General features: G+C 40.8%; 1 protein-coding gene across 2 annotated transcripts in view; it reads right to left on the bottom strand.

The window, feature by feature from the left end:
- Positions 1–2,906: 2,906 nt before the first annotated feature.
- The window catches only part of zgc:114200 (Gamma-secretase subunit Aph-1b-like), a 36,848-nt gene continuing 12,165 nt past the window's right edge, over positions 2,907–27,589 (bottom strand). For both annotated transcript variants that reach the window (XM_060908307.1, XM_060908309.1), the window contains exons 5-7: positions 23,858–23,985; positions 9,997–10,120; positions 2,907–5,090 (exon numbers count right to left, since the gene is read on the bottom strand). In XM_060908307.1, the coding sequence (XP_060764290.1) occupies positions 5,062–5,090; positions 9,997–10,120; positions 23,858–23,985 (281 nt within the window). In that variant the 3' untranslated portion in view covers positions 2,907–5,061. The remainder of the gene's footprint in view (positions 5,091–9,996; positions 10,121–23,857; positions 23,986–27,589) is intronic.

The raw sequence follows: 27,589 nt of genomic DNA, 5'->3' as shown, positions 1-27,589 counted from the left end.
AAACCAAATTGGTCAGATCAGGAAAAGGTCATATTTCTGGACGAATTGGGGGGGGGGGGGGGGGGGGGGGGGGGGGGGGGGGTTTAGAGAGAGAACATTTAAAAAAAAAAAAAAGGAAAAATTTTATCCAGAAATAACAGCAAACAGAATACAAGGAATGTGGGAGGAAATTGCAGTGAGGATTAACTAATAGGATTCAAAATTTATTTAGAATTCTTTTCCTTTATTGCCATAAATCACTCATGCTGCGGTTAAGATAGAGTCAGAGGTGCCTTAAGCGGTTTTCCTTAATTTGGTTGTTAAGGTCTTTTGTGGAATGGTTTAACGAACTTTAAGGGAGTCCTTAAATATAAAACCAAGATAAGGAGAAAACATCATGGTGGTTTTTTTTGTTTAAGATGTTTCTAATACTGGAGGCATATGGAATACCTCCTGAAGTTGTGAGTGCCATCAAAATTACGTACCAAGACACATCTGCTAAAGTCATCACCCCAGATGGAATGACTGACACCTTCAATATAGATACAGACGTCCTACAAGGTGATCCACTTGCACCATTTTTGTTTACCATATGTCTTGACTATCTTCAATCAGCGATCTAGATGGACTTGCTCTTCACCGTCGTCGTAGCTGTTGTCATCCTGCAGAAGTTCTGTCTGACCTCGACTATGCAGAGGACATAGCACTTCTTAAGAACTCAATCAAAGCCGCACAGGACCTACTTACCAGGGTAGAGAAAGCTCGTCAAGATATTGGTCTGTACTTCGATGCCCCAAAAACGAAATATATGCACCTGAACCCGTTTTCACACGATCTGTTGCCTTCTTCAGATGGCTCCACAATCGAATGCGTTGATGACCAAGTATCTAGGTGGCTACACCAATATTCAACGACATGGACGTCCGAATTGGCCAGGCATGGAGCACACTCCACTTGCTACAAAAAAAAAAAAAATCTGAAAAGCTCCCATCAAAAACACCACAAAGACCAAAGTATTTCAAGCATGTGTTGAAACTATACTCTTGTATGGTTCTGAGTCCTGGACAGTCAATGCTGCTCGTAGAAAGAAGTTAGACGACACATACACAAATATGCTACGTTTCATTTATGGCATCTCTTGGAGAGATCATATCTCGAACAAAAGCGACAACTGGCATTAGCTGGACATGTCATCTGTGGTAATGAACCTGCTGGCAAACAACTTCTCTGGGAACCAGGTACATGAAGGAGAATTGGTCATCCTTATGTGACTTTGAAGAAAATCATAGAAATGGAAACAAATCTTGATTGTGAAGAAGTGAAAAACACAATGACTGATCAGAATTTTTGGCATTCCAACTTCGTCATGGTTTCACCGTCGCCTCAAGGCATCGGATGAGTCGAGTCAAGGAGAAAATCTTAAATACAGAAGTGAATATTTGAAGGTAACTTCAAGGAGAAAACTTAAGGGTGTTTGGTGTAATTGATTTTATTTTAAAGAAGCCCTAACTCAGACTTTAAGGAAAATCTTAACTTATGGTGTTTTGTGTAACCAACCCCTGGATTCTGAGAGCCGGGTTCATCAGTGGACCTCTGATTGTTGAGCAGAACAGCATCTGAAAAAGTTTATGCGGTTTTATTCAGGGTAAATATTGTAGTGTAGGAAGACTGATAACTGAAAGGTTATCCTGATGATCTCTCGTTACAGCTGGGGACTTTGACAGTTTTACTGTCCCTTACGACTAGAAAAGACGTGGTACTAAACTGTACCTTTTCTTGTCACCGGAGTGTTACCTTTAACCTTACCCTTGTACCTGTAGAATGTATAGTACTGTGCAAAAATTTTAAGCCCCCTATTTTTTTTCATACAAACTTTGCTACAGATTTCTATTTTATGACTTCTACATTATCAAGTCAGTACAAACACATTTTCCAAACATTCATTTTCCAGCACAAAATTAAAATGTTACAGAAAAAAAAATGTTCGTATCTGAGCAGCATATTACATAAGAGATTACTTTTCAGATTAAAAAAAAAGAAAACTAGAAAAGCACTCAGAGCACAGACCTCCGCCAAGAATCCTTTAAAAAATTCCGGGATCCAGATCACCACCAAAATTTAATGGATCGTTACTTGTGCCCAGTCACACCTCTGGAAAAAAATTTCAGAGCAATCCGTTCATAACTTTTTCTATAATGTTGCCAACAGACAAACCAACAAACAAACCAACGCTACCGAAAACATAACCTCCTTGGCGGAGGTAATGAAGGCTACTGGGTTTTGGTGCAAAATTACAAAGCAAGTGTGACAAAGTGTCCAGAAGAACTGTGGCTGGTTCTGTAAGATGCTCAGTAAAACCTACAGCTCATTTCCTTATAAAACTGCACTCATTGTACCCAAGACTAATTTTTTTTAAAGCAAAAGGTCATCTCACACCAAGCATTGACTTTGTTTCATTTATTATGACTTACTACTGTTTATAGTAGTTTTTTTAATGTTGAAACATTTAATTTCATTACTTTTAAGCCATTTTTGGTCTCCAGCATTTCTTTACACATGCCAACGACTTTTGCACAGTACTTTTTCACTATATTCATGTTTCCAGGTGAAAGATAGACATTCATTGTACAAAAGATAAGGTAAGGGTACCACCCCACTGATAAGAAAGGTACAGATTGTACAAATTTTTTAGTATGGTCCAGGCACAAATAGTATCGCTGCAATTCTATATGAAGTTTCTATCTGCTGTTTTATTTTTTAAAAAAAAAGCTGATGAAAAAACACTTTTGTTTCTTTCTGTGTATGTAAATACTCAGGGAAATGACAAAGTGAATCAGTTGACAAAGTTGATTTACAAGGTTCAAACAAGCTTAACTATCATGTTAGTCTTAGGATAACAGAGTGAAATAAACCACAACAGAAACACATTCTTCTGCTGAACTTGGTGCATACTGAAGGTGGCTTTTTATTTAGGACTGAGAAATGCCCAGAGAGATGATATGTTCTAGGTAGCTATTAAAATCCAGCTGTGCCTCAGAAAGATGAAGCTGCCTTGGACTAGTCCAGAACATCAGGTTGCTTGTTCTTAATTACACAGTGAGTCCTGAGACAAAGGCTGTACTGTTGTATGATGTGGTACCAGTTAGCCAGGTACAAAATGGCTGTGCCAAAATAAAATTGGAGAAATCAAAATCACTAAAATCCGTTCAGGCTCACGACGTACCTTAATGAATAGTTCTACTAACAAAAAAACAAAACAAAAAAACCCTCTTCTTTAAATGGCACAGATTTATATTACAACCATGACAGATGTGATTATGGACACATGTTATCAGCGTGCTGGTCTGGAACCTGTTCTTTGAGCGGCGAAACAAATCCAGTGGAAAGTCAAACAGTTTCAAACAAATAATCTCACAAAGAGCAAAGCAGCATTATGTTGGTTAAATAACCATATGGGCATTTAAAAAAAAAAAAAAGCTCTTGTTCATCCATGACAGAGAGTGAACATTACATTGAAATGAAAAACACAAAATCACAGAATGTTTCCTGAAATAACACAAGCCAGCACCAGTGTTTGAAGCGGTAGAACCAAACGCTAGAAAGAGCTGTTATTGCTTGTTGTCTACAGGAACATGTTTGCACCCAGTTACACAAGAGAAAAAAGTTTGAGAGATCTTAAAAATGAAGCCCTCAACAGTCTGTTAGTAGAGAAAATGCGAGGGAGGGGGCCCTAAGAGGACGCAGGTGGATTCTCTGCTACATTAAGTAGGACGCGTGTTCCTGACTCCTGCTGACCAGTGGTTCAGACGGACTTGTTAATCGAACTCTCAAAGCTGAGGAACACGTAGAGACAGATTTTGATGAATTAATGCAAGAGACACAAATTACAACGCTAATTCTGTATAATTAGTATATATACACAGTAGACGATTCAACATATTTGCCAGTGGACTGCCTCTGAGGACATACTTTGAACATTCCCATTGCATACGTTTGCCCCAATGTAGAACTCATCAAACGGAGGAATGTCCATCCATGTGGCGTTTGATCAGAGCAAAAGCATCAGGCTCTCTGCTCAAAGGATTCACTGAATTAATGAACGCTAAAATGTGTGAAAAGGAAATTGTTGAACTGCTGATCCACTGTGGTGTGTGCAGTGTTATTAAGGGGGCGCATTAGCAGCTGAAACGTCTCGACATTTGCCTGGGACCGGCTTGCATCAGACCAACGGCTTTGATTTGGCTTTAAAGTCTGGATTCATTATCATTCAACAACAAACAACCAGGTGGCAGCTTTCATGGCCAGGTTTTTGATGATGCATTAACACCATGCAGTCGATCATGGCCTAATGTGTTTGCTGTACTGCAGTTCAAACGCAAAACGCATTAATAGTGGTATGACTGTGAAAAGGTCGTGTTTTTAGGGAGAAGAATAACTTTGTAAAATACACATTGGAGAGGAGGGGGGGAAAAAAGTGTTGCATCTTATCTCTCTCCATCATATTTGGCTCGACATAACATTAGAGTCATTTATTTCAGGTTCAATGTTCACGTTTACCTTTTCTAGAGAAGTGAACTATTTCCAGTCTAGTTTAAATGGGACAAATCAAGACTGTAAGGAAGACACAGTCTAGCCCCAGGCCCTTTCTCCTACCTTTGATTTAAGAAAAAAAAGCAAAAAAAATCCTCCTGAAGCTTACTTTTAATATTTACATTACACTTTCACCAGAGAAAATAAGAAAAAGTAACACAAAAACGATGCGATTTAACAAAAAACACTGCGCTATATGTGAAATACTACACTGAAATGCTTGCTTCGCGATCAAAGGAATTCATTAAAAGCATGGATTCTGATGTGTGTAAAGATGTCAAGCTATTTACACTGAGCATGATCTGAGAGTCCTATAACCTGTAAGGCAGCCCTGTTGGTGGGGGTTCGAGTTCAACCCCAGGGCCATCATCAGAACAGACGGCTGCTGCTACTGTTCTTGCTCCAGCTGCTTCGGTTACTTCGATCAAAGCAGTGAATGCAGCCTTCCAACAAACTGCCCGTATCTCGCTGCGAGGTCAGGACTCGGCTGCCTTACGAAGACGCTGCTTCGGTCTTCTTACCTGGAGACAGAGCCATGCGCATGGTTTGTTTAAAATGGATGCGTGTTCACAGACAGAGAGACATGCTAGATTATAGTGATCCAACTAGTTTATTTTATCATGGCGCTGTGCCCTGCCCTCAAATACCAGCGCCACACCCAAACTTATATGCACCCTACTCATAATTTTCCAGAACTTCCCAAGTGTCTGGCACACACGTTCCGCCAGAGAAAGAAAATGTGCCCTAATGAGTGTTGCCAACTTGCAACGAAAGTAACATGTTGACCAATCACAGCACACTATTAGCGCAGGGTCACAGACATGTTGTCGACCATTTTGTCTTATTACAATAACGAGTCAGTGAAGCAAGGTACTCATTTCCTTGTAAAACTGCACTCATTGTACCTGAGACTACTGTTTTTTTTGTTTTTTTTTTAAAGCAAAGGGTCATTTCACACCAAATATTGACTCGGTTTCATTTATTATGCTGTTTATATATTTTTTAAATATGTTGAAACATTTAATTTCATAATTTTTTTAAGCCATTTTTGGTCTACAGTATTTCTTTACATGTGCCTAAGACTTTTGCACAGAACTGTAGATCAGTAGAAAATCTAGTCACTAACATTAGCATTTAAGCCTCGGTCACAACCGGACGTACGATATTTTGGCCGTGCGATTTTTGGCGTTTCCCAAATCGTTGCGTTTTTTTTGTTCGTGGAGAAAGACGCACGTTGGCCGTAAGTTTGTCTTGCAACCTGAAAAAAACCTAAGTGCCTGTGGAGTTTGTTTGACATGACAAAGAACCTCTGCGGCCGGTCTGCGGCCGGTCTGCGGCCAGTCTACTGCTTGAAAATCAGCACGTCACATGCGCGCCCTCCGTGCGTTTCTTGCACGTAGACCGGCCGTAGGAGCACGTACGGCCGGTTGTGACCAAGGCTTTATGTGACAGAGTAGATCTAATCTAGCATTAATATCTCGGACTAATATTATCAATTAACACTATTAATAGTAGTATTAACTAATGTTAGACCGTCATGTTAATTAACAGTTATTCCACTAAATCGAGTCATACATGAGCGGACAGCTGACGAGGCGTGTAGCACCGAGTTGGCTATAAGCCATGGACGACGAGATTGAGTGGAATAAGCGTTTTATTCTCTCCACATTCACTGGATTTTGAGAAACTGAGCATTTTTATTTTTTGCAAATTCGATAAAATAAAAACTTTATACAAAACGTCAGAGAAAATCATTTCTGCTTAGATTGTAAACAAACCAGCGAAATGACAGTAGCAATTTGTAAAAAAAAAATGCTATAATAATTCTTGAAAAAAAAACAAAACACGTTCTTACCATCAAATACTTTTATTCCATATTTTGTTGCTTTTTTTTGTATTTTTGGGGGTTTTGTTTTCGAGTAGAGTTTTTATTTCGTCCTCGGTTGGTTCAGCAACACGCTCCGCCATTTTGTTTTTCTCTACTCATGGTATATGAGCTGATTTCCTAGTAGTAGAGTAGCCAATCAGAGCGTGCGATTGCTCATATCCAGTGAATGTGGCTAGAATAATAGGCGATAGAGGAATGCAAGTGCTGAAAGAGTTTACTGAAAAGCACGCTGGCAAACAGTTCTAAAATGTGACACAAAGGCAGAGTCGAAAAACAGGCAATGGTCACACTACAGACAGGATATCATCATAGATTAGGCAATGCATGGTCAGGAAAACAAAGTCAAAAACTAGAAAAGCAAACCAGCAGTCAAGGCTTGGTAACAGACACAAGGTACAGAGTGTATACTTCTCAAAGTCTGTGCATTGTGAGAGTCCTTATATGCGTGCGCTGCGATCAGGAACAGGTGTACAGTAATTAGTCCTTGCAGCACGCGCTGCTTGCTCAGAGCAAAAATGCGCGTGGACGTGAGTGCTTGAGATGCGCCAAACTCGAAGGCACACGGATATGACATTATGAAGCATTGCATTAAACTGGTTAACTAAGAAGTTTCAGATTTGCTTACTTTATTTTACAAATGTAATCTACCGTGCATAATTGCCCAGTATGGCTAATTTTGCATGATAGATTCTTTGTCTATAGTGATGCGCGCAAAAAGTGGCCTAGTGGTTAGCGTGTCCGCCTCTCGATCGGGAGAATGAGAGTTCTACTCACGGTCGGGTCATACCAAAGACCATCATAAAAATGGTGCCTACCGCCATCTGGCAAGGCATGCTGCAATACAGATGCGAGCGGGGAGTCAAACTCTCGCGGTTACCAGAGGACCGCCCCACACTGTAACCCTAGCTATGTAACATAGGCGAGAGGCCGAGGGCTACGAAACGGAAATCAGCACCGCCAAACGCGCCATGAATGGTGCAGGAAGGGCTTTGACTTTTTTTGAGTGATGCGCGGAATATTGCCCGTGATAATCATTGGTGGCATGCCCTGTCGGAAAGCTAGCTGGAACACTGGAGCATTATTACTAAACCCTCACTATGAAGAAAATCAAATGTTAGAAAGACAGGAGGGTATGTTTAGGTTAGGTGTATTATATTGCAGGTTATATTGGATGATGAACGCAACACTGGCACAAGACGGTGGTGCTGGAAGAAAGCCTCAATGTCGTGATGACCAGGACAAGGACAGCTACTAATCTCTTTCACTGGCTACTTTGATTAATAGCAATATGAAAAGAGACGGGGGCGGCACGGTGGTGTAGTGGTTAGCGCTGTCGCCTCACAGCAAGAAGGTCCGGGTTCGAGCCCCGTGGCCGGCGAGGGCCTTTCTGTGTGGAGTTTGCATGTTCTCCCCGTGTCTGCGTGGGTTTCCTCCGGGTGCTCCGGTTTCCCCCACAGTCCAAAGACATGCAGGTTAGGTTAACTGGTGACTCTAAATTGACCGTAGGTGTGAATGTGAGTGTGAATGGTTGTTCGTGTACGTGTCTGTCAGCCCTGTGATGACCTGGCGACTTGTCCAGGGTGTACCCCGCCTTTCGCCCGTAGTCAGCTGGGATAGGCTCCAGCTTGCCTGCGACCCTGTAGAACAGGATAAAGCGGCTAGAGATAATGAGATGAGATGAAAAGAGACGGTTTTAAAAGATGCTGTATGAGTGATCAAGGGGGTGAGGATGTACAAGGGAGTCCCCGAGTTTCCAGAGCTCATTCGTGTTCTGTGCTTTCACAGTAGCTCACCATTCAGTGATACAAGCACGGAGTCACACGATTGCAGTCATTCAAACATGAGCTAATTAAAAAAAAAAAAAAAAAAATGCTCATTTAATCATTTCAATATGTTCTAGCAATATTAAACATTATTATACATACAGGCCACTTTTCGATGGAATAAAAAACGTGTTCTATTCCTTTCTAGCGGGTTTCATTAATTTGGTTTGATAGCATGCAATATTGTTAGCATATCGCTTATCCTACATGTATTACGTCACTCTACCCAATGGAGAATGAGCGCTGAATACGGTTTACGATATTGCATGGTTGTCAAGACAACAATGCTGGAGATGTAAAACTTCCACACTAGCGAGCGACTGTGACAATTTGTAAACAAACATGGCTGCCAGGTTTGCTTTGTTAAATACGGAAGATTGAGACAATTTTGAAAAAGAGACGCGTTGAACACCTGAAAGGAATGTGTATGAAGAATAATAAATACTTTTTTTCATGGTCTATCAGATATATTCCATTCAGCTAGCATGATATTGAACTCCTCTTTGTCTTGTTCAATATCATGCTAGCTGAATGGAATATATCTAACATACCACTCACTCAATGCCAGCCAATATTTAAGTATTTTACACAGAAATTGCAGCAGAAAAAAATACCCACGGGGCAGTATGCACTAGCCTGGGCCCGCCCATCCTAAGCGTGACGCAACACGAGGGCCTGTTGCGAGCTTAGTCTGGCAAGGCAAGCTATCTACAGCTCTTCCAAGCTCCCGAAAAATCGGGAGCCAATCAACTTTGAGCATCTCCAACGGCCCTGGGTAGAGGCGTGTTCAAGGCAGTGACGTAGTAGAACTGCGACTGGAAGCCATAGATTGTTTACAGAATCTATGCTGGAAGCGCTTCATTCACTAGAAACATTACGAACATGGAGCAGCGGCAAGCCTTTGACACAGCGGTAGATGCTGTATTGAAAGCATTCAACGGGAAGTTCTCATTGAAAACGGAGCAAAGAGCAGCCCTGGAGGTATTTATCTTCTTCCTGTTACTCAAGCAGTTTCCGTCGCGTCACATACGTCAGAGGAAAGAGTGATGTGATTGGTTTAAGCTTCGTCACAGCCTTTTCTGGCTTTGACCAGTAGCAAAGTGAGGCATTTCAGGGAGGCGGGTCAACCACGCCTTTGGGAAACGGTTGGGCTTAATGTCTTTGCCAGACCAAATGCTCGTAGAGCTTTGAAGTCGCGTTAGCCAGACTAAGTATGCACACCTGACGCTCATCATATTTCTGACCACAACATACAGAAGAGGAACAGCACAGCTCAACTGAGACAGTCAGAGCAATAAATGTTTATCATGTTATTTCATTTTGGTTAAAATTAGCGTCTCGCCACCATCTTATGGTACTGCAATATTTTGTCAACAAAACGCGTCTTGTTCGGGGGCGTCGTGGCTCAGGTGGTTAAGGCGCCATACCATGAATGCGGGCGACCCGGGTTCGATTCCGGCCCGAGGTCATTTCCCGATCCCTTCCCATCTCTCTCTCCCGCTCATTTCCTGTCTCTACACTGTCCTATCCAATAAAGGTGCAAAAAGCCCAAAAAAATATCTTAAAAAAAAAAAAAAAAACGCGTCTTGTTCAGCGTGTATGGCAGACATCTTGTCTGGGGATTTTTATCAATAACCTAAACAGTCGTGCTATATGACTTAAATGAAATCAAACTAAATTATGATTGAAGGTCTGAAAAATTAGTACAGATCTTACGCGTGCAGAACTGGGAGAGGCTGTTCAGAGACCCTCCTGAAGAGAAGAACGCCCACACAGCCATGGCCACCGTTAGAAGGTACACAGGAGGCAGACTGCCTTCATACAGCGGGTTCATCAGAGACTGGAAGTGAGACAAAGGGGGAAATGCAGAGTAAGAAAAAGTCTGAGACAGTAAAATAGCATGTCCGTTTACAGTCACGGCTAACAATGTTACTTTAAGAGCTTAACATGAAGAAAACGCAGTCATGTTGTAATGGTCATGACTACAATCCGTCTGCATCATTGAAAATCCATTTGCAATACTCAATGATGATGATGATAATAATAAATGCACTTTCAGTCATCTTTTTTATAAGTACAATTTTTTGCCATCATTTGACACCCGCCCTGTGATGACCTGGCGACTTGTCCAGGGTGTACCCCGCCTTTCGCCCGTAGTCAGCTGGGATAGGCTCCAGCTTGCCTGCGACCCTGTAGAAGGATAAAGCGGCTAGAGATAATGAGATGAGATGAGATTTGACACCCAAACTTGTGAACTTGTTCTATAAATCCAAGTTACCAACATATTTCTGGTCCAACTAGTCGCTATCCTATGGCACCTTTCTTATCAGCACATCATCATGTCCATTCCTGGTAATCACGATTTATTTATAGATGCAAAAGCAAAGAAACCATACAAGTAGAGAGAATCCAAAATGTTTTGGGATATTTCCTCTCATCACTATTATGTGATAAGTACAGACATATAAACATCTGGTAGGAGGCGGACCAGAAGAGGTGGTCACGTTCACCCGGCTGCATGAGGAAATAAACGCACTCTGCTGAGGCCAAGGCACAAATCTAGTGGGAGTCAATTACAGGTCTTTGGTTTAAATGACCGTTATAAGCTACTCTTTTTATTTCACCTCAGTTTTATCCTATTTACAAGATAGAGTATTTTTTAAAATTGATGCAAATTGCACACATATGACTCACACACAGGGACTTGTATGACAAATGCACCATACAGTCTACAGTTTACAAATTAAGTGAATAAACACACGTTGTCATTCAAGAAAAAAAAAAAAAATCAATCAATCATCGATGAGCATGGGGAAGTTTTCTGTCCGCGGACATTTGTTCAGCATTTATGAAAGGAGTCTGCAGTGTCAGCACTTTAACAGTGTTAACAACCTGGAAGTTTTGTGTCATGGGAGAGTCTTCAGAACAGAGAGGACTTTGTGCTTTCTGGTTTCTTAGTTACATGACAAGCTGCAGTTGTCACTCTTGTTAGCTTATCATTAGCCATTGTAATGTGATAAAAGCAACAGAAATTAACTCATCTCACGGAAATTCTTTAACATTAAACGTAACTATAAATGGTTAAAAACATGTCATTCATTAACAAAATGGGAAAAAAAAAGTAAATTGTTGAACAAGAGAGCTCAGAGCACAATACCCCCCCCCCCACTGGCAACTCTGCCATAACTCTGGTAAAATGCTAGCCTGGCAAGCCAGACTAAATGTGGATATTTAGTCTGGCCTTGATCCGTAGACATTTCTGAAGGGTGTGGGTGGAACAAACCGCTGTCTTTCAAACTGTCTCTGTGCGTACAGGCCAATGCTCTGACCAATCAGCGCAACAGTGACTGTGACGTAGTCAGAGCGACAGAAAGCAGTGGGGGAGGCCTTGAAATAAATAATTTTTCAAAATGTGTATTAATTAATTAACAGGTTCTAGATATTAAGAAGTTTGGAGATAATGACCACAAGTTTGGAGTCTGTACCACATACTTAACATACACTTATTTTTTTCAAGTGTTTTTCAAGGGTTTGCTTAAACTGTTTGAGAGTTTTTATTTTTATTTAGTGGTGTTTGGTGAAATAATTTCCCTTAAATGTAAAATAACGGGAAAATAAGAAACAATCAAAAAGTAATGTTTCAAAGCTGTTTATTAATTCTTCGTACTGCACAAACTAGCCCATCCTTTTGGCTATGAGCGGAGCAGCTGGTAGATCAGACTTTTGCCATAGCCGGTCGGCAAAACAGCGAAAACGTCCTTCTTGAAAAGGAATGAGCGGAGAGCCTCTCCCTGCTCATGTTTCAACGAAAACTCCAAGTCTAATTCTTCTAAAACTGATTCCAAAGCGGAGTCAAACGCGCGCTGTTCACTAGCCCGTAGCCATCTTTCCTGTTGTGCTTTCTCCAGCGTCGCGCAGCTTTGTCGTCACTCCTGCAAAAGCCCGCCCAAAGAATCCAAACAAAAACCTTGCGTTGTGATTGGCGGGCACGATTTGATGCACAGGGTGTTTTTGTTTATATGGTGCGAGGCTAGACCCACTCGCTAGGCAAAAATATTTTTGGCCGCTAGGCGGGTGGGTCTAGTTTACTAGGCTAGTAAAATGCGACTGAATTGAACAAAATTGCAATATGCATATTACCGACAAAGAATCCTGTCAAGTTTCATGAAATTCCTACAAAAAATTAGTTATTAGTGGAAGTTAATTTCAGAAAGCAAGCACACCTTGATGAAACTGCCAAAGTACAAGTTTGTTAATAATCAAGGGCATAACTCTGGTAAAAATTTGTCCAAATTAAACGAAATTTCAATATGTGTATAACTGTCATATAACAAAGCCTTTTGCCAAGTTTGGTGAAATTCCTCCACTAATTGTGAGAGGAGTTGATTCAGAAGAACGTACACCCTCATGAAATTGTCAAAGTACAAGTTATTTAATCAAGGGTCAAAACTCTGGTCAAATTTTCACAAACGAAATTAAATCACAATATGTGTATTACCATCATATAACAAGGGCTTTTGCCAAGCTTCGAGAAATTCCTCCAAAAATTGTGAGAGGAGTTGATGTCAGAAGGCAAGCACACCTTCATGAAATTGTGAAAGTACAAGGTTGTTAATCAAGGGCCACAACTCTGGTAAAACGCGACCGAATTGAACAAAATAATGTGTACTACCGACATACAACAATGCCTTTTGCCAAGTTTCGTGAAATTCCTCCAAAAATTATGAGAGGAGTTGATGTCAGAAGGAAAACACGCCTTCATGAAATTGTCAAATTAGAATTTTGTTAATCAAGGGCTGTCACTCTGGTAAAATGTGACTGAATTTAACGAAATTACAATATGCATACTACCGACATATAACAAAGAATCCTGCAAAGTTTCGTGAAATTCCTCCAAAAATTTTGAGGAGGAATTGATTTCAGAAGGTGAGCACTCTTCCCGGGATGGATGGAAATCGCCACGATATACAGTAATCCCCCTTTGGGCCTTTCGGCCAGCGGAGGATAAAAACTACAACTCTGACTATCCCTCTGCCTGAATTTAGTTCCAGTCTGGAGCGGTCACACCACAGCTATAATCCCGACGAGAATATCGCTTGGGTCCTGACACTCAGGGAAATAAATGCATGCAACTTGGGGATAATCATGGAAGTTTCCCCCCCAGTAGTAGCTAATAATTTATGGATTGGTCACGGACGTTTCAGTATATTACAGATTGGTTACCGATTTCATACGGATGATGCATCATCACGGATAAAAAAAATAATAAAAAATTAAGTCTAAAACAAACAAATGTTTGGACTGCTGAAGTTCATAATTAAAACATCTTACCTGCATTTATAAGTTTACTTTTAATTTTCTACTGATATTTCACAGAATAAAATTTAAAAATAAACATCCATGAATAAAAGATCTGTGCTTTGTATTATTATTTTTTTCTCATCTCACCTCCTTCCGCTTATCCGGGGCCGGGTCGCAGAGGCAGCAGTCTGAGCACGAAAGCCCAAACTTCCCTCTCCCCAGACACCTCGGCCAGCTCCTCGGGAAGAACACCGAGGCGTTCCCAGGCCAGCCGAGAGACATAGTCCCTCCATAGTCCCGCACCACCACTCCAGAAGCAATCACACTGATACGGATAAACCCAGGCCTAGGCTATAGGGACAGTTATTGATCTGGTGTGAGCACCAACCACAAACTGCAGGGGACTGATTTATTTATAGTTATCGGTATTGTGGGACCAGGCTTTAAGAGGAATAAAACACTTCAGGATGTACTGTTATTGGAAATTAATTAACTTCAAGGCGGTAAAACTACGTTTTATTCTTTAATTCATTTTTAGTCAAATCACTATCAAATGTGCCTAAAGTAGCAGCAGTTTTAAATTAAGAAATTAAATAAAGCAAAGCAGCAAGTGTATTGGTATTAGCTACACATCCTCTGTGTCCATTTAAGATTCATTTTCAATACCCGTTAATTACCAGTGATGTGGAATAATAGCCACAGTAGCTTTCGCAAACGTTTTATAAAACCCCAAACTGAAAATAAAGCAGCAAAGCCATTACGAAAGCATTTCACTGACCACTATGAGAGAAAAACAAGCAGCAATTAGCAATCCAGGAGAAACTCGAGACCCTCTTCAATTACATGGGATGACTGAAGAGCCGCTCATGTTTTTCTGTAATTCTTAATTGTTTATGCATCTTCAATCTGGTTAGACTACTCTGTGGCGCCTTTCTTATCAACACATCGTACAAACTCCTAATCATCTCTATTCATGTGGCTAAATATATTCAAAGCCACCGCAGTCATAGGCACAGCCAGTGGAGCATCATACGGTTGTAGGAGACATTTAAGTGCTTTGGGAGCAAGAAGGAAAAAGTCATGATGTTAACAAGGGTTTACGAGGAAGTAAACAGATAGAAATCTATGTGTAAGAATCAGTTGACAGTCACAGCCCATTTTTCAAACATCTGTCGATCAGTTGGTTTTTTTGCACTTTTTTTTTTTTTAACCATGCATTCCAGAATTGTTGGCATCCTCCATGATGGTGAGCAAAAAGTAATAATAAAACGTCCCTGTATTTTTTTTTAAGTACTAGTTAAACTTTTTCCCCTCCCAAACATTTTAAACTTCTCATCTCATTATCTCTAGCCACTTTATCCTGTTCTACTTGGTCGCAGGCAAGCTGGAGCCTATCCCAGCTGACTACGGGCGAAAGGCAGGGTACACCCTGGACAAGTCGCCAGGTCATCACAGGGCTGACAGACACAGACAACCATTCACACTCACATTCACACCTACGGTCAATTTAGAGTCACCAGTTAACCTAACCTGCATGTCTTTGGACTGTGGGGGAAACCGGAGCACCCGGAGGAAACCCACGCGGACACGGGGAGAACATGCAAACTCCGCACAGAAAGGCCCTCGCCGGCCACGGGGCTCGAACCCGGACCTTCTTGCTGTGAGGAGACAGTGCTAACCACTACACCACCGTGCCGCCCCATTTTAAACTTCTTAATACAAAATAATGGTTTAAAAATTAATCAGCACCCTTAAAGTGCATATCCCGGACCAATTTCATTTTTAAATATGAAAGTATGTCCCTTTACACACTCATCCAGAAGGGTAATCTTGCACAAGGCCATCTGTCTACAGCAGAAAAAAATAAAATAAAACGTGTCTGGAAAAATCCCAAGGGAGTCTGGAGCCAGATTCGTGACGTTACCTGCGGAAGCGCCAGCAGGCTGCGCGAGCTTACACGGTTTCAGTGCACAGCCTGTGTAGACCAAGCGCTCCCATTTCTCTCTCATTGTCCGGTCTTTTGGAAAACGATGAGTACTAATCCCATCAAGATTGGTGTTGCTACACCCTCCTACGATACATCTGTTAACCATTTTAATAATTACGCGATAACGTTGAAGAAATTTGCAGAAAATCACCAGGTTGTTTTCTCATAAACAAACCAGCGCTGACGTAGGATTCAGAGGGAGGCGTCCCGCACGCGACGTCACGAAAATCAATGTTTGCCGGGAAATCCAAATGCCAAGTTTTTTCAGAGCCGGACCAATTTGCCTCAAATGGCTTGATTTCAACTGAATTGTTCTGGTATTGCGCAAGGTAAAAAAATTGCACAAAATGCAAAATGTGACAGATATTTGACCAAAGTTTAATATAAAATAGGAGAATTACATTGATCTTGCTCCTGAATTTACCCGTGATATGCACTTTAACACTACTGAACCTCCTGGAAGAGGCAACCAGGTTCTGGGCTGAAATGTCCAAGTAATTAGCAAAGTTCATGATGCAGCTGATCTTCAGTTCTATAGCTGTTGGCTTTTTTTGATAACCATGATAACATCAGTCAAACTAATTGAAGGCAGAAATAGGAAAGGGAATCTCCGTGATCTGATTCAGTACAATTCAGGCAAACATGACGCATTTATTAATCAATTTTTGATTTGCCTTCTTTATTTCCCCCTGTATGACAACTTCCTGCACTCATCATTTCAACAATCATGAAAACACCAAGGTTAAAGCATATACGCAAAACCATGGCCTCACTTTTTAATTTATAAATGCCTGAAACCTCAAGAATGGCACAGGAATAGTTTTAAGTGTTAACAATAAATCTAATATAATTTTTACGATTAAAGTGATTCATATAGGTAGTGGCCTGAGTGAACAACCTTGTCTATCGGTCTCATAGCCATTTCCGCTATACTAAAACGCCGATCCTCCATTTTGAGCTAATTTATCGCCATGCCACGTAGATGTGTTGCTGGCGGGTGCAGCAACACGACAGAAGGTGGCTTTATGTTGCATGCATGGCCCAAGAATGTTCAAACTGCAAAGATTTGGACGAGTTTTGTGAGAAATTCACAGGCACGCTGGGCGCCTATGAAGTGGTCTCTCCTCTGCTCATTTTACTGAAGACTCGTATTAGACCTCTGATCTGTTGAGGAGCGTTGGCTCTAAGCCCGTATTGAAAGAGGGTGCAGTACCAACAATTAAAGGAAAAGAAAACTATAAGCAAAGGAAGAAAGTAAGTTCAGTTGCACCAGTTCTCCCGGAGTGTGAGCTGAGGGTTGTTGCTAAAACCCGGGATGGAACGGGACATATTATTGCTCGGGCAGTTACCTCCCCGTGATTGTTGCTAAAACCGGTGATGTCCCGTCCCGGGTTTTAGTAATTGCCTGAGCTGAGCAGTAAAGGTGGAGTACTCAGTATGGAGAAAATGGAGAATGAGTGGACCAGCCGTCTGATTTCTCCGCTGAATATGCTTGCCTCAGCAGTAATATCTCGCCCTTACGTGGAAGACGCGAACGAACAGAGAACTGAACAAACAACTGAAAGTCAGATTGTTTCAAAACAATCAGCCACAAGATCGGCTTTCAAGAAGCGAGAACACAGATGGGTAAGCTGCGATTCTCATTTGTTTACCTGCATTTAGATTAATACATGTAACTTGTATTGTGTTTAAGTTACCGGTATAAGATTATTTAATTTGCTTCAGAATGTGATTGTCTCAGTTCATCTGATTATTTAATTAGCCTTTTACATTTTAATCAGCGAAAATGCATGCATGTACAGTTAGGTCCATATATATTTGGACACCGACACAAATTTTGTTTTTTTTAACCTGTTTACTGAAACATATTCAAGTTATTGTTATATAATGGACATGGACAAAGTCCAGACTTTCAGCTTTCATTTGAGGGTATCCACATTAAAATTGGATGAAGGGTTTAGGAGTTTCAGCTCTTTAACATGTGCCACCCTGTTTTTAAAGGGACCAAAAGTAATTGGACAATTGACTCAAAGGCTATTTCATGAGCAGGTGTGGGAAATTCCTTCGTTATGTCATTCTCAATTAAGCAGATAAAAGGCCTGGAGTTGATTTGAGGTGTGGTGCTTGCATTTGGAAGAGTTTGCTGTGAAGAAAACATGCAGTCAAAGGAGCTCTCCATGCAGGTGAAACGAGCCATCCTTAAGCTGTGAAAACAGAAAAAACCCATCCGAGAAATTGCTACAATATTAGGAGTGGCAAAATCTACAGTTTGGTACATCCTGAGAAAGAAAGAAAGCACTGGTGAACTCATCAATGCAAAAAGACCTGGACACTCACAGAAGACAACAGTAGTGGATGATCGCAGAATAATTTCCATGGTGAAGAGAAACCCCTTCACAACAGCCAACCAAGTGAACAACACTCTCCAGGAGGTAGGCATATCAATATCCAAATCTACCATAAAGAGAAGACTGCATGAAAGTAAATACAGAGGGTTCACTGCACGGTGCAAGCCACTCATAAGCCTCAAGAATAAAAAGGCTAGATTGGACTTTGCTAAAAAACATCTAAAAAAGCCAGCACAGTTCTGGAAGAACATTCTTTGGACAGATGAAACCAAGATCAACCTCTACCAGAATGATGGAAAGAAAAAAAGCATGGCGAAGGCGTGGTACAGCTCATGATCCAAAGCATACCACATCATCTGTAAAACACGGCGGAGGCAGTGTGATGGCTTGGGCATGCATGGCTGCCAGTGGCACTGGGTCACTAGTTTTTATTGATGATGTGACACAGGACAGAAGCAGCCGGATGAATTCTGAGGTATTCAGAGACATACTGTGTGCTCAAATCCAGCCAAACTGATTGGTCGGCGTTTCATAATACAGATGGACAATGACCCAAAACATAAAGCCTGTGATTACACAGTGACTCTGGATGGCCTTTCTGTTTCTTCACGTGCAGCAGTAAAAGACCTCGGAGTGATTATTGACCCCAGTCTTTCATTCGAAACTCACATTGATAACATCACCCGGATAGCTTTCTTTCATCTCAGAAATATTGCAAAGATAAGAAATTTAATGTCATTGCATGATGCAGAAAAACTAGTCCATGCTTTCGTTACCTCCAGGTTGGATTATTGTAATGCCTTACTGTCTGGACGTTCCAATAAGTGCATAAACAAGCTCCAGTTAGTTCAAAATGCAGCAGCAAGAGTCCTTACTAGAACTAGAAAATATGACCACATCACGCCTGTCTTATCCACACTGCATTGGCTCCCAATCAAATTTCGTATTCATTATAAAATACTACTATTGACCTTTAAAGCACTAAATGGTCTCGCACCACAGTACCTGAGTGAACTTCTGCTCCTCTATGACCCGCCACGCCTACTTAGATCAAAAGGTGCAGGCTACCTGCTGGTACCTCGTATAGTGAAGGCTACATCAGGGGGCAGAGCCTTTTCTTACAAAGCCCCACAGTTATGGAACAGCCTTCCAAGTAATGTTCGGGAATCAGACACAGTCTCAGCATTTAAGTCTAGGCTGAAAACATATCTGTTTAGTCAAGCCTTTTGTTAATGGTGTTTATGAGGTAAAGGAGTAGATCTGGAGGGTCCTCAGACATAGTGTTTTGGTAAACTGGGATGTATGGATGCTGTCAGTCCCCACTCGCTTGCTCACTCGAGTTTGTTGACGGTGTAGTGGCTGGCTGCTTTATGTCCCGGGGCTCCCTCATGCCCATGTTACCTTCTGGCTCTCCCCTTTTAGTTATGCTGTCATAGTTAGTTGCCGGAGTCCCTGCTTGTACTCGGTGCAATATGTATACTGCTCCTACTTATTCAAGTGACATTGGGCATACCTAACAACCTGTGTTTTCTTTCCCCCCCCCCCCACCCCAAATCTGTCCCTCTGAGTTACATGGAGTCAACAGGAAATCTTTTGGTGGAGAGGGTGGAGACCTCGACTGGCTATCGTAGCCTGCAGGGAATCGGCTGTCAGACATTCTGTCGCATGTCCCAGACCCGGTGAAATGTAACTGAATTGTCTTGGCCAGCCCTAAGGGTCCCATCTGCATCCCATCATTGCTGAGGAGTGTGCTCCCATCACCCAATCAAGCATCCAGCCAGAGCAGGTCATGATATTTTTTACCATATTAACATGCCATTGTTGTGTGTTATGCCTGATGTAAAGACTCTCGTCTCTGCGAGCCTACCACACAGATTTAATACTTGTCATTTTTAGGGCATACCTAACAACCTGTGTTTTCTTTCTCTCTCTCCCCCCCCCAATCTGTCCCTCCGAGTTACATGTTGATCCTGGGATTGAGATGCTGGCCTCTTCTGCCCCTCGGACCTGCTTGATCCATCCTGGTGCCCTGTGTCTGGTCGGAGTTTTATCGCACCGCTCCTGTGAAGGACGGCCCCATGAGGACAGTTGAGGGTTATACCTGTTAAAACTGTTAATATTATAGTCAGGCTGTCTGTTGTTGCCCAAATGAGGATGGATTCCCTTTTGAGTCTCGTTCCTCTCGAGGTTTCTTCCGCATGTCGTCTGAGGGAGTTTTTCCTTGCCACCGTCGCCACAGGCTTGCTCATTGGGGATAGATTAGGGATAAAATTAGCTCATGTTTTAAGTCGTTCAAATTCTGTAAAGCTGCTTTGCGACAATGTTTATTGTTAAAAGCGCTATACAAATAAACTTGATTTGATTTGAAAGCCAAAGCAACCCAGGAGTTTATTAAAGCAAAGAAGTGGAATATTCTTGAATGGCCAAGTCAGTCACCTGATCTCAACCCAATTGAGCATGCATTTCACTTGTTAAAGACTAAACTTCAGACAGAAAGGCCCACAAACAAACAGCAACTGAAAACCGCTGCAGTAAAGGCCTGGCAGAGCATTAAAAAGGAGGAAACACAGCGTCTGGTGATGTCCATGAGTTCAAGACTTAAGGCAGTCATTGCCAACAAAGGGTTTTCAACCAAGTATTAGAAATGAACATTTTATTTACAATTATTTAATTTGTCCAATTACTTTTGAGCCCCTGAAATGAAGGGATTGTGTTTTAAAAAAATGCTTTAGTTCCTCAGATTTGTATGCAATCATTTTGTTCAACCCACTGAATTAAAGCTGAAAGTCTGAACTTCAACTGCATCTGAACTGTTTTGTTCAAAATTCATTGTGGTAATGTACAGAACCAAAATTAGAAAAATGTTGACTCTGTCCAAATATTTATGGACCCAACTGTACATGTGTGTTGCATAAGTTATAACACCTATCTTGTTTTAATGAGCGTCAACCCACAATCAATGAAGTCAAATCAGTCTTAGTTGAGCGAGTCGGTAACGGTATTTCTTACTTTCACCAGAAATTTTTATTTATAATGACTTTGGTCTATAGCTGTCAAAGGCCTCAGCCTTAAAACCGGTTCCCGCTGTGACGTCACGCACTCAGGGCTGGTTGGCTCAGCGGGGCAGCTCGAATGCCAACTTTGCAGTCGATTTTAACTCTCAAAAAAATAATATAAATTTTTATTCCCATTTATGCAGCATACAAGAGTCAAGGATGGAGATACTATCCACTCAGAAATGTATTTAAAAATAAAAAAGGTTCTGCGTATCTGCTTTAAAGGTCACACAAAATTTCTTGGACTGCCTTCACACATTCGCCATGGCATTGTTTTGACATAATTATGCAAAGACAACATTTATTTCCACTAAGAGTTGGATTATTTTTTTTCTCCAAGATCTTGTATGTACAATGTGAGAGTCACACCACTACATAAAGTCTTCTCCAGCACATCCCAAAGACTTTCAATGGGGTTAAGGTCAGGACTCTGTGGTGGCCAATTCATGCATGAAAATGATTCCTCATGCTTCCTGAACCACTCTTTCACAATTTGAGCCAAATGAATCCTGACATCGTTGTCCTGGAATATGCCCATGCCATCGGGGGGGGGGGGGGGGGGGGGGGGGATAATAAAATCCTTTGATGTGATAATCTGGTCATTCAGGTCGTCAGCTGACTTCATTTTATTGCCCCAGAACATTGCTGAGCTTCAAATCTGACCAACTGAAGCAACCCCAGATCATAACACTGCCTCCAGAGGCTTATACAGTGGCTACTATGCATGACGGCTGCATCATTTCATGAACTTCCCTTCATACCCGGACATGACCATGACATTAAGGACTTTTATCCATTGCTCCAGAGTCCAATCTTTATGCTCCAGAGCAAACTGAAGCTTTTTTCTCCTGATTAGGCTCACTAACAAGTGGTTTTCTCATGGCCACACAGCTGTTTAGTCCCAATCCTGAGAGTTCTTGTCACATCATGAGTGTGGAAATACTCTTAAATTCACTATTAAACATGAGTTCTACTGTCGATTTTTTTTTTTTACAATTTGACTTCAAGCATTTCAGTGATCTCTGCTCATGGTCAGTCAGGATCTTTGTCCAACCACATGTTTTCCACGAAGTTGATGGTTCACCACTATCCTTCCAGGTTATAATAATGCGTTGGACAGTTTTTAACCCAATTCCAGTAATTTCAGCACTCTTCAGTTTTCTTCTTTCCTTGACGCAGGGCAAATAATTTGGCCCTGATGAAACAGTAACATCTTTTCCATGACCACAGGATACATCCTCCAACATGGTTAAGAAATGAGAAGCTACTCAGTGCATCAATTAGGGTTTAAAAATCAATAAATAAATAATTGTTGCCAGCTGAAACATTAAATCACTGCAGTAATTATCCAATCAAAGACTCTTAAGTATTTATTTATTTAAATCCAAATGGTGATTTGCTTTGGCCAGGCAGTGTATATTTAACATCGGAGATATTTGACTTTAATATTAAAAATGTACACTTAAAATTAATAAGTCAAATGATGACATTTTGTGCAAGACAGATTTGCAAAGAATTAATCACTTCCTCCACATCCTGAATCAGTTACATTAAAGGTAGACACTGCTATTCAGATTTTTCAAGTTTAGGTCATAAAAAGAATTTTCCCTGACACCCAGTTATTTTTGTTTAGTGGACCGAAAGCTACTGAATTCAAATCACAGACTTCCAATTTTATTAGTTTTTTTTGTTTGTTTGTTTTTTTTTAACAGAACAATTAATGAATTTAGGGCCACGTGGGAAAGCCTATCACGTGATGCATGATGTAGTATCTTGAATCGGGTCATGGTGAAGCAGGAAAAAATAGAGGTGAATTTAGGGCCGCAAACTCGCCTCTATTTTTTTCCTGCTTCACCATGACCCAATTCAAGATACTACGTCATGCATCACGTGATGGGCTTTCCCCGTTTGCGCAAGGCATTGCGAGATACAAATTTGAAACAGGAGAGAAAAATGGAAGACGCGAGTGTGTGAATGAAACGTGAAAGACCGACTACAGTAACGGGAAGCGAGAAGAAAAGACGTTATGTTGTGAGGGAAAGGAAACGCAGGCCCAAACTAACAAATATTGGCGGTCTGAGCACCTCAGTATGATCAGCTGTTCGTTTAGCGACAGAATGATGTAACCGTCAGTGCACGGTCAAGATAAATCTGTACTGTAGATGGCAGTAATGCAACACTGAACGCCAGCTGCCATAAAACCCAAAAGAAGAGGTAAACCTGTGCATGCGCACATGGACTTCCTCTGGCTGCTTGACTGCGCAAAGCGAGCGATTTCATGCACATTATTTGCTAATCCCCTCAAATTAAATAACTTCCCAGCCACAGAATGCCCCGGTTTTTTTACAAACATATATCACAATGACCAAATTTCAGAGGGAGCTAAATTTCACCGATTTTATGAAATCGAAATGCCGTCTAGCTTTAATTACATAATTTAGGTCTGAGTGGGAAAGAAAAATAAAACCGACACTACACTTCAGGTGGCAGTTATAAAGCATTTAGACAATGTTAGATGAAGGAAGAGCAGTAACTTGAGCTGGCTGTGTGAAAGTTGAGCAGTATCTCCACCCAGTGGCTACAGATGCTACTCAAGTCTAAAGCACACTTCATATTCCTATTACACCCTCCCTGTTGAAATAACTTTCAGTAACTGAACACATACTGTATATGCATGGTGTAAGAAAACAGCAACAGACAGTGTGGGTCAAATAAACTGCACCACATGATGAGAGCTTTAAAAAAAGAAACAACCAAATGATTCAATTAAAACTTTTTCTCTCTTAAAACAAATCCTAAACTACACTATGTTTATTTCCTGTGCGGTACGCTCAAAGCAGCACAGGACCCGAGGCTGAGCGTCATGTGACAGCTTGGTTGCTTACCAGACTGGAGACCAGCAGATGGAGACACACTACCACAGCAATGACCCACCAGCGGCTCTTCTCGCAGCCCTCAAAGAACACCACGCCCCAGAACGTGTGCAGCAATGTCATAGCCAGAGTCATCAGAGCTGTAAAAAGTCCACACGTGATCTTTAATACCAACAACTCACATCTTTATTATAAAAATCACAAATTAATTAGGCACAAAATATGAAGCTGAGATACAGGTTCTACTGAGCTGCCCAGGACATGGTGACATAAGGCATACATAATTCAGAAACCTCTATATCATTACTTGAAACCTCCACTTCCTTACTCTAATAATAATAATAATAATAATAATAATAATACAACTGACTACAGCATTTTAATAAAGTTTGATATAAAAAGTCCTATACGAGTGTTATCCACTGTAATAGTCTGAAAGTATAAAGAGTTAACACTGTCTACATTTTGCAGAATGCAAGCTTTTGTTATTTACTTGTTTTATCTTACTTGATAGAAATACACAATGTCGTCAGTTTGTTTTCAAACTGGCTTCGACATTTTAGCTTTTCAAAATAGTTTATCTAAAATTCATGAATTTAACATAGCATTATGTAAAGTTTACATTTTTTCAATAGTGTACAGTATGTCAAAAATCTACTCTACTACTAGGATATCAGCTCATATAACAGGAGTAGAAAAAAACAAAATGGTGGCGCGTTTTGCTGAACCAACCAAGGACAAAATAAACTCCACTTGAAAACAACCCCCAGCCAATTTAAAAAAAAAAAAAAAAAGTGGGGTAAAAGAGTATATGGGTCCCCCCCCAAAAAAAATCTCCTGTTCCACTATCCAGCCCAGTCAGCGGCGGTAATGGGTTTGCCAACCGCCAAAAACCCCTAAAGATGAAGAAAAAAAACCCAAAACCAACTAATACACACAAAAAAAGGAAAAAGAAAAAAAGCAAAAAAATATGGAATGAAAGTATTTGATGGTAAGAATGTATCTTTTTATTTTTCAAGAATTATCGCATTTTCCACAAATTGCTCCTGTCATTTCGCCGGTTTGTCTACATCCCAAGTGTAAATGATTTTGTTGGATGTTTTATATAAAAAAAGTTTTTATTTATCGAATTTGCAAAAAATAAAAATGCTCCATTTCTCAAAATCCAGTGAATGTGGATAGAATAAAACAATCATTCCATTCAATCTCATCATACATTGCTTATAGCCAACTCGGTGCTACACGTCTCGTCGGCTATCAGCTCATGTACGACTCGATTTTGTGGAATAACTTTAAATATTATCCTGCTCTTAGCACCAAGGATACTGAAACACTCATCCATGCTTTTATTACATCACGATTAGATTATTGTAATGCTTTATTCGTTGGTCTTCCAGCCAAGTCCATTGTTCAGCTTCAATATATTCAAAACTCTGCAGCCAGAGTCCTCACCCACACATCACCCCTATCCTCCAGAACCTCCACTGGTTCCCTGTTCTAGATCACATTCAGGATAAAAAGGATTCTGTTCACATTTAAAGCACTCCATGGCTATCCTCCTCAAGATCTAATGAACTTGCTTCAACCCTATTCTCCCATTCACAGTCTCCAATCTTCATCTTCTGGTCAGTTGTCCACCCCCAAATTTAAATTATCCACTATGGGTTCCAGCCCCTACGCTATGGAATTCTCTCCCTCGGTGTCTTCACGATTGTACATCTCTCTCTTCCCAAATTCAAAAACCATCTCAAATCTTATTTCCTCTCTCTCTGCTATCCCTCCTCCTGATTCTAGATTTTTCAGTGCTTTGAGCTAGTGTGTTATCTGTATGCTCATGTAAATTGTTTTTGCTTTTTTGCACCTCCGATCTGTCATGTTTTCTTTCGGTCAATTTGCTTCTCTTTCTGTAGTGCTTTGTAAAGCGTACTTGGGTTGGTCAAATTAAACTGGTCATTGTTACTGTCATATGAGCAAAAGTATGTGGACACCTGACCATCACACCCATATGTGGTTCTTCCCCAAACCATGAAGTTAGGAGCACCCGGACCTCAACCCCTCTGAACACTATTGGGATGAACAGGAACACTAACTGCACTCAACATCAGGACCCAACCTCATTAATGCTTTTGTGGATTCAATGCTGAATGGAAAAATCCCCACAGCCACGCTCCACAATCTAGCGGAAAGTCTTCTCAGAACAGTGGAAGTTATTATAACAGCAAAGGGGGACTAAATGTGGAACAGGACATGGGACATCCTGGAACAAGCATATGGGTGTGACTCATTCCGTATACATGTCCACATATTTTCGGCCATATAGTGTAGTTTACGTAAAGTGCATGTTATCAAATAGTTTAAGAATAGATTATTAAAAGCCCACATTATCAAAATACTGCATGTTTATGCTTTTAAAATAACTGACATTCAAATTAGCTCATGCAAAGTTTACATTTCCAAAAGACTGAAAAGATTCTTCGAGGCTCTTGGTACTTGTGTTAAAGTGAACGTAAATGTCCCTAAACCACAGTTTTTTCCTTATACAAAGCAACAATCGTTATGTTGATTGACCATGTGTTTTTGAACCATAGCTGATCCAAAAGGCCATAAATTGATGGAAAATCAATAAGACCAGCCGATTTTCACGGAACCTGACAAGACTGAAGCGGAAGATCCCGAAGGGGTGGATGACGTCACACGTGTAATAATCCAGGTATCAATTTCGTTCGTGTGTGCAACAGTGGTTAGACCAGTCTCGATATGGAATCACGTTTTGGAGAGAATTCTGATAGTGATTGGGATTCTTATATGTCAGATGAAGGGGCAGATGATTATCTAGGATATTCCAGAGTAAATGGTCATCTTTTTGAGCCCCCATGACGAGAAACAGATGTCAGTTCACGACAGTCCCACTCACCGCCGATAGCGCGACACCAGCCAGAGAGAACTGGAAACACAGATTGGTTTGTGGATTTTTATTCTAAGCTGGTCACTGCAAAATATAGGGACAATATTTACATGTACCTCAATAAATGCAGAAATATAATCTTTAAAACATATACTTATTCAGTGTAATTACTGAAAGAAAATATGAAGTGGGCGATAATAGGGGAATCGACGAACTGTCCAAATGTCAGATCAAATGTCATTTATTAAATAAATGGGTTTCTTTTTTTGCTCCAATAATTCCCATGTGGTCGTTCTGGTGGTGGTGGTGAACACTTGATGGATCAGATTTATTATTAGTAGACGATACGAAATCTGCCCACTTTGTTTGCACAAACTTCACCCACTGTCGCTTTAGATTAGTGTCATTTCTCGGAAATTTGTGAACTGAATGTCTTGCTGTATATGAATTCAAAAGATCCAAACAGAACGTAGCGCTTTCCCATTGTTATTTTTCTAAGATTCCAACAACAATATCCAATTTCAGTGCGTAAACAAGCACGGAGTCAGATGAACGGAAACGATCCAGATAATCGGGGTTCCATGTGTGACGTCATGCGAGATTAGCCCTGGGGCAAGGCTGCCTTTTTCCGGGACCCAGACGCCACGATTTATCGATAGTTTTGCGCTTGATAATAAAATAAATAATTTGTATTATCCCCCCTGCTTTATTAATTCATTTTGGTCGTTACTAATGATGTATATTCATTTTAAAAGCATTACAATAAGGCATTACATACACTTTAATAAATCACAGAACAAGCCCATGAGATCTTTGTTTTCATAATGACTCAGTGAGAA

The sequence above is a fragment of the Neoarius graeffei genome, chromosome 25 (genome assembly GCF_027579695.1).
Source record: "Neoarius graeffei isolate fNeoGra1 chromosome 25, fNeoGra1.pri, whole genome shotgun sequence".
NCBI classification, from domain to species: Eukaryota; Metazoa; Chordata; class Actinopteri; order Siluriformes; family Ariidae; genus Neoarius; species Neoarius graeffei.
Note: the sequence above shows the minus strand (reverse complement) of the source record. Positions and strands in the feature narration are given on the sequence as shown.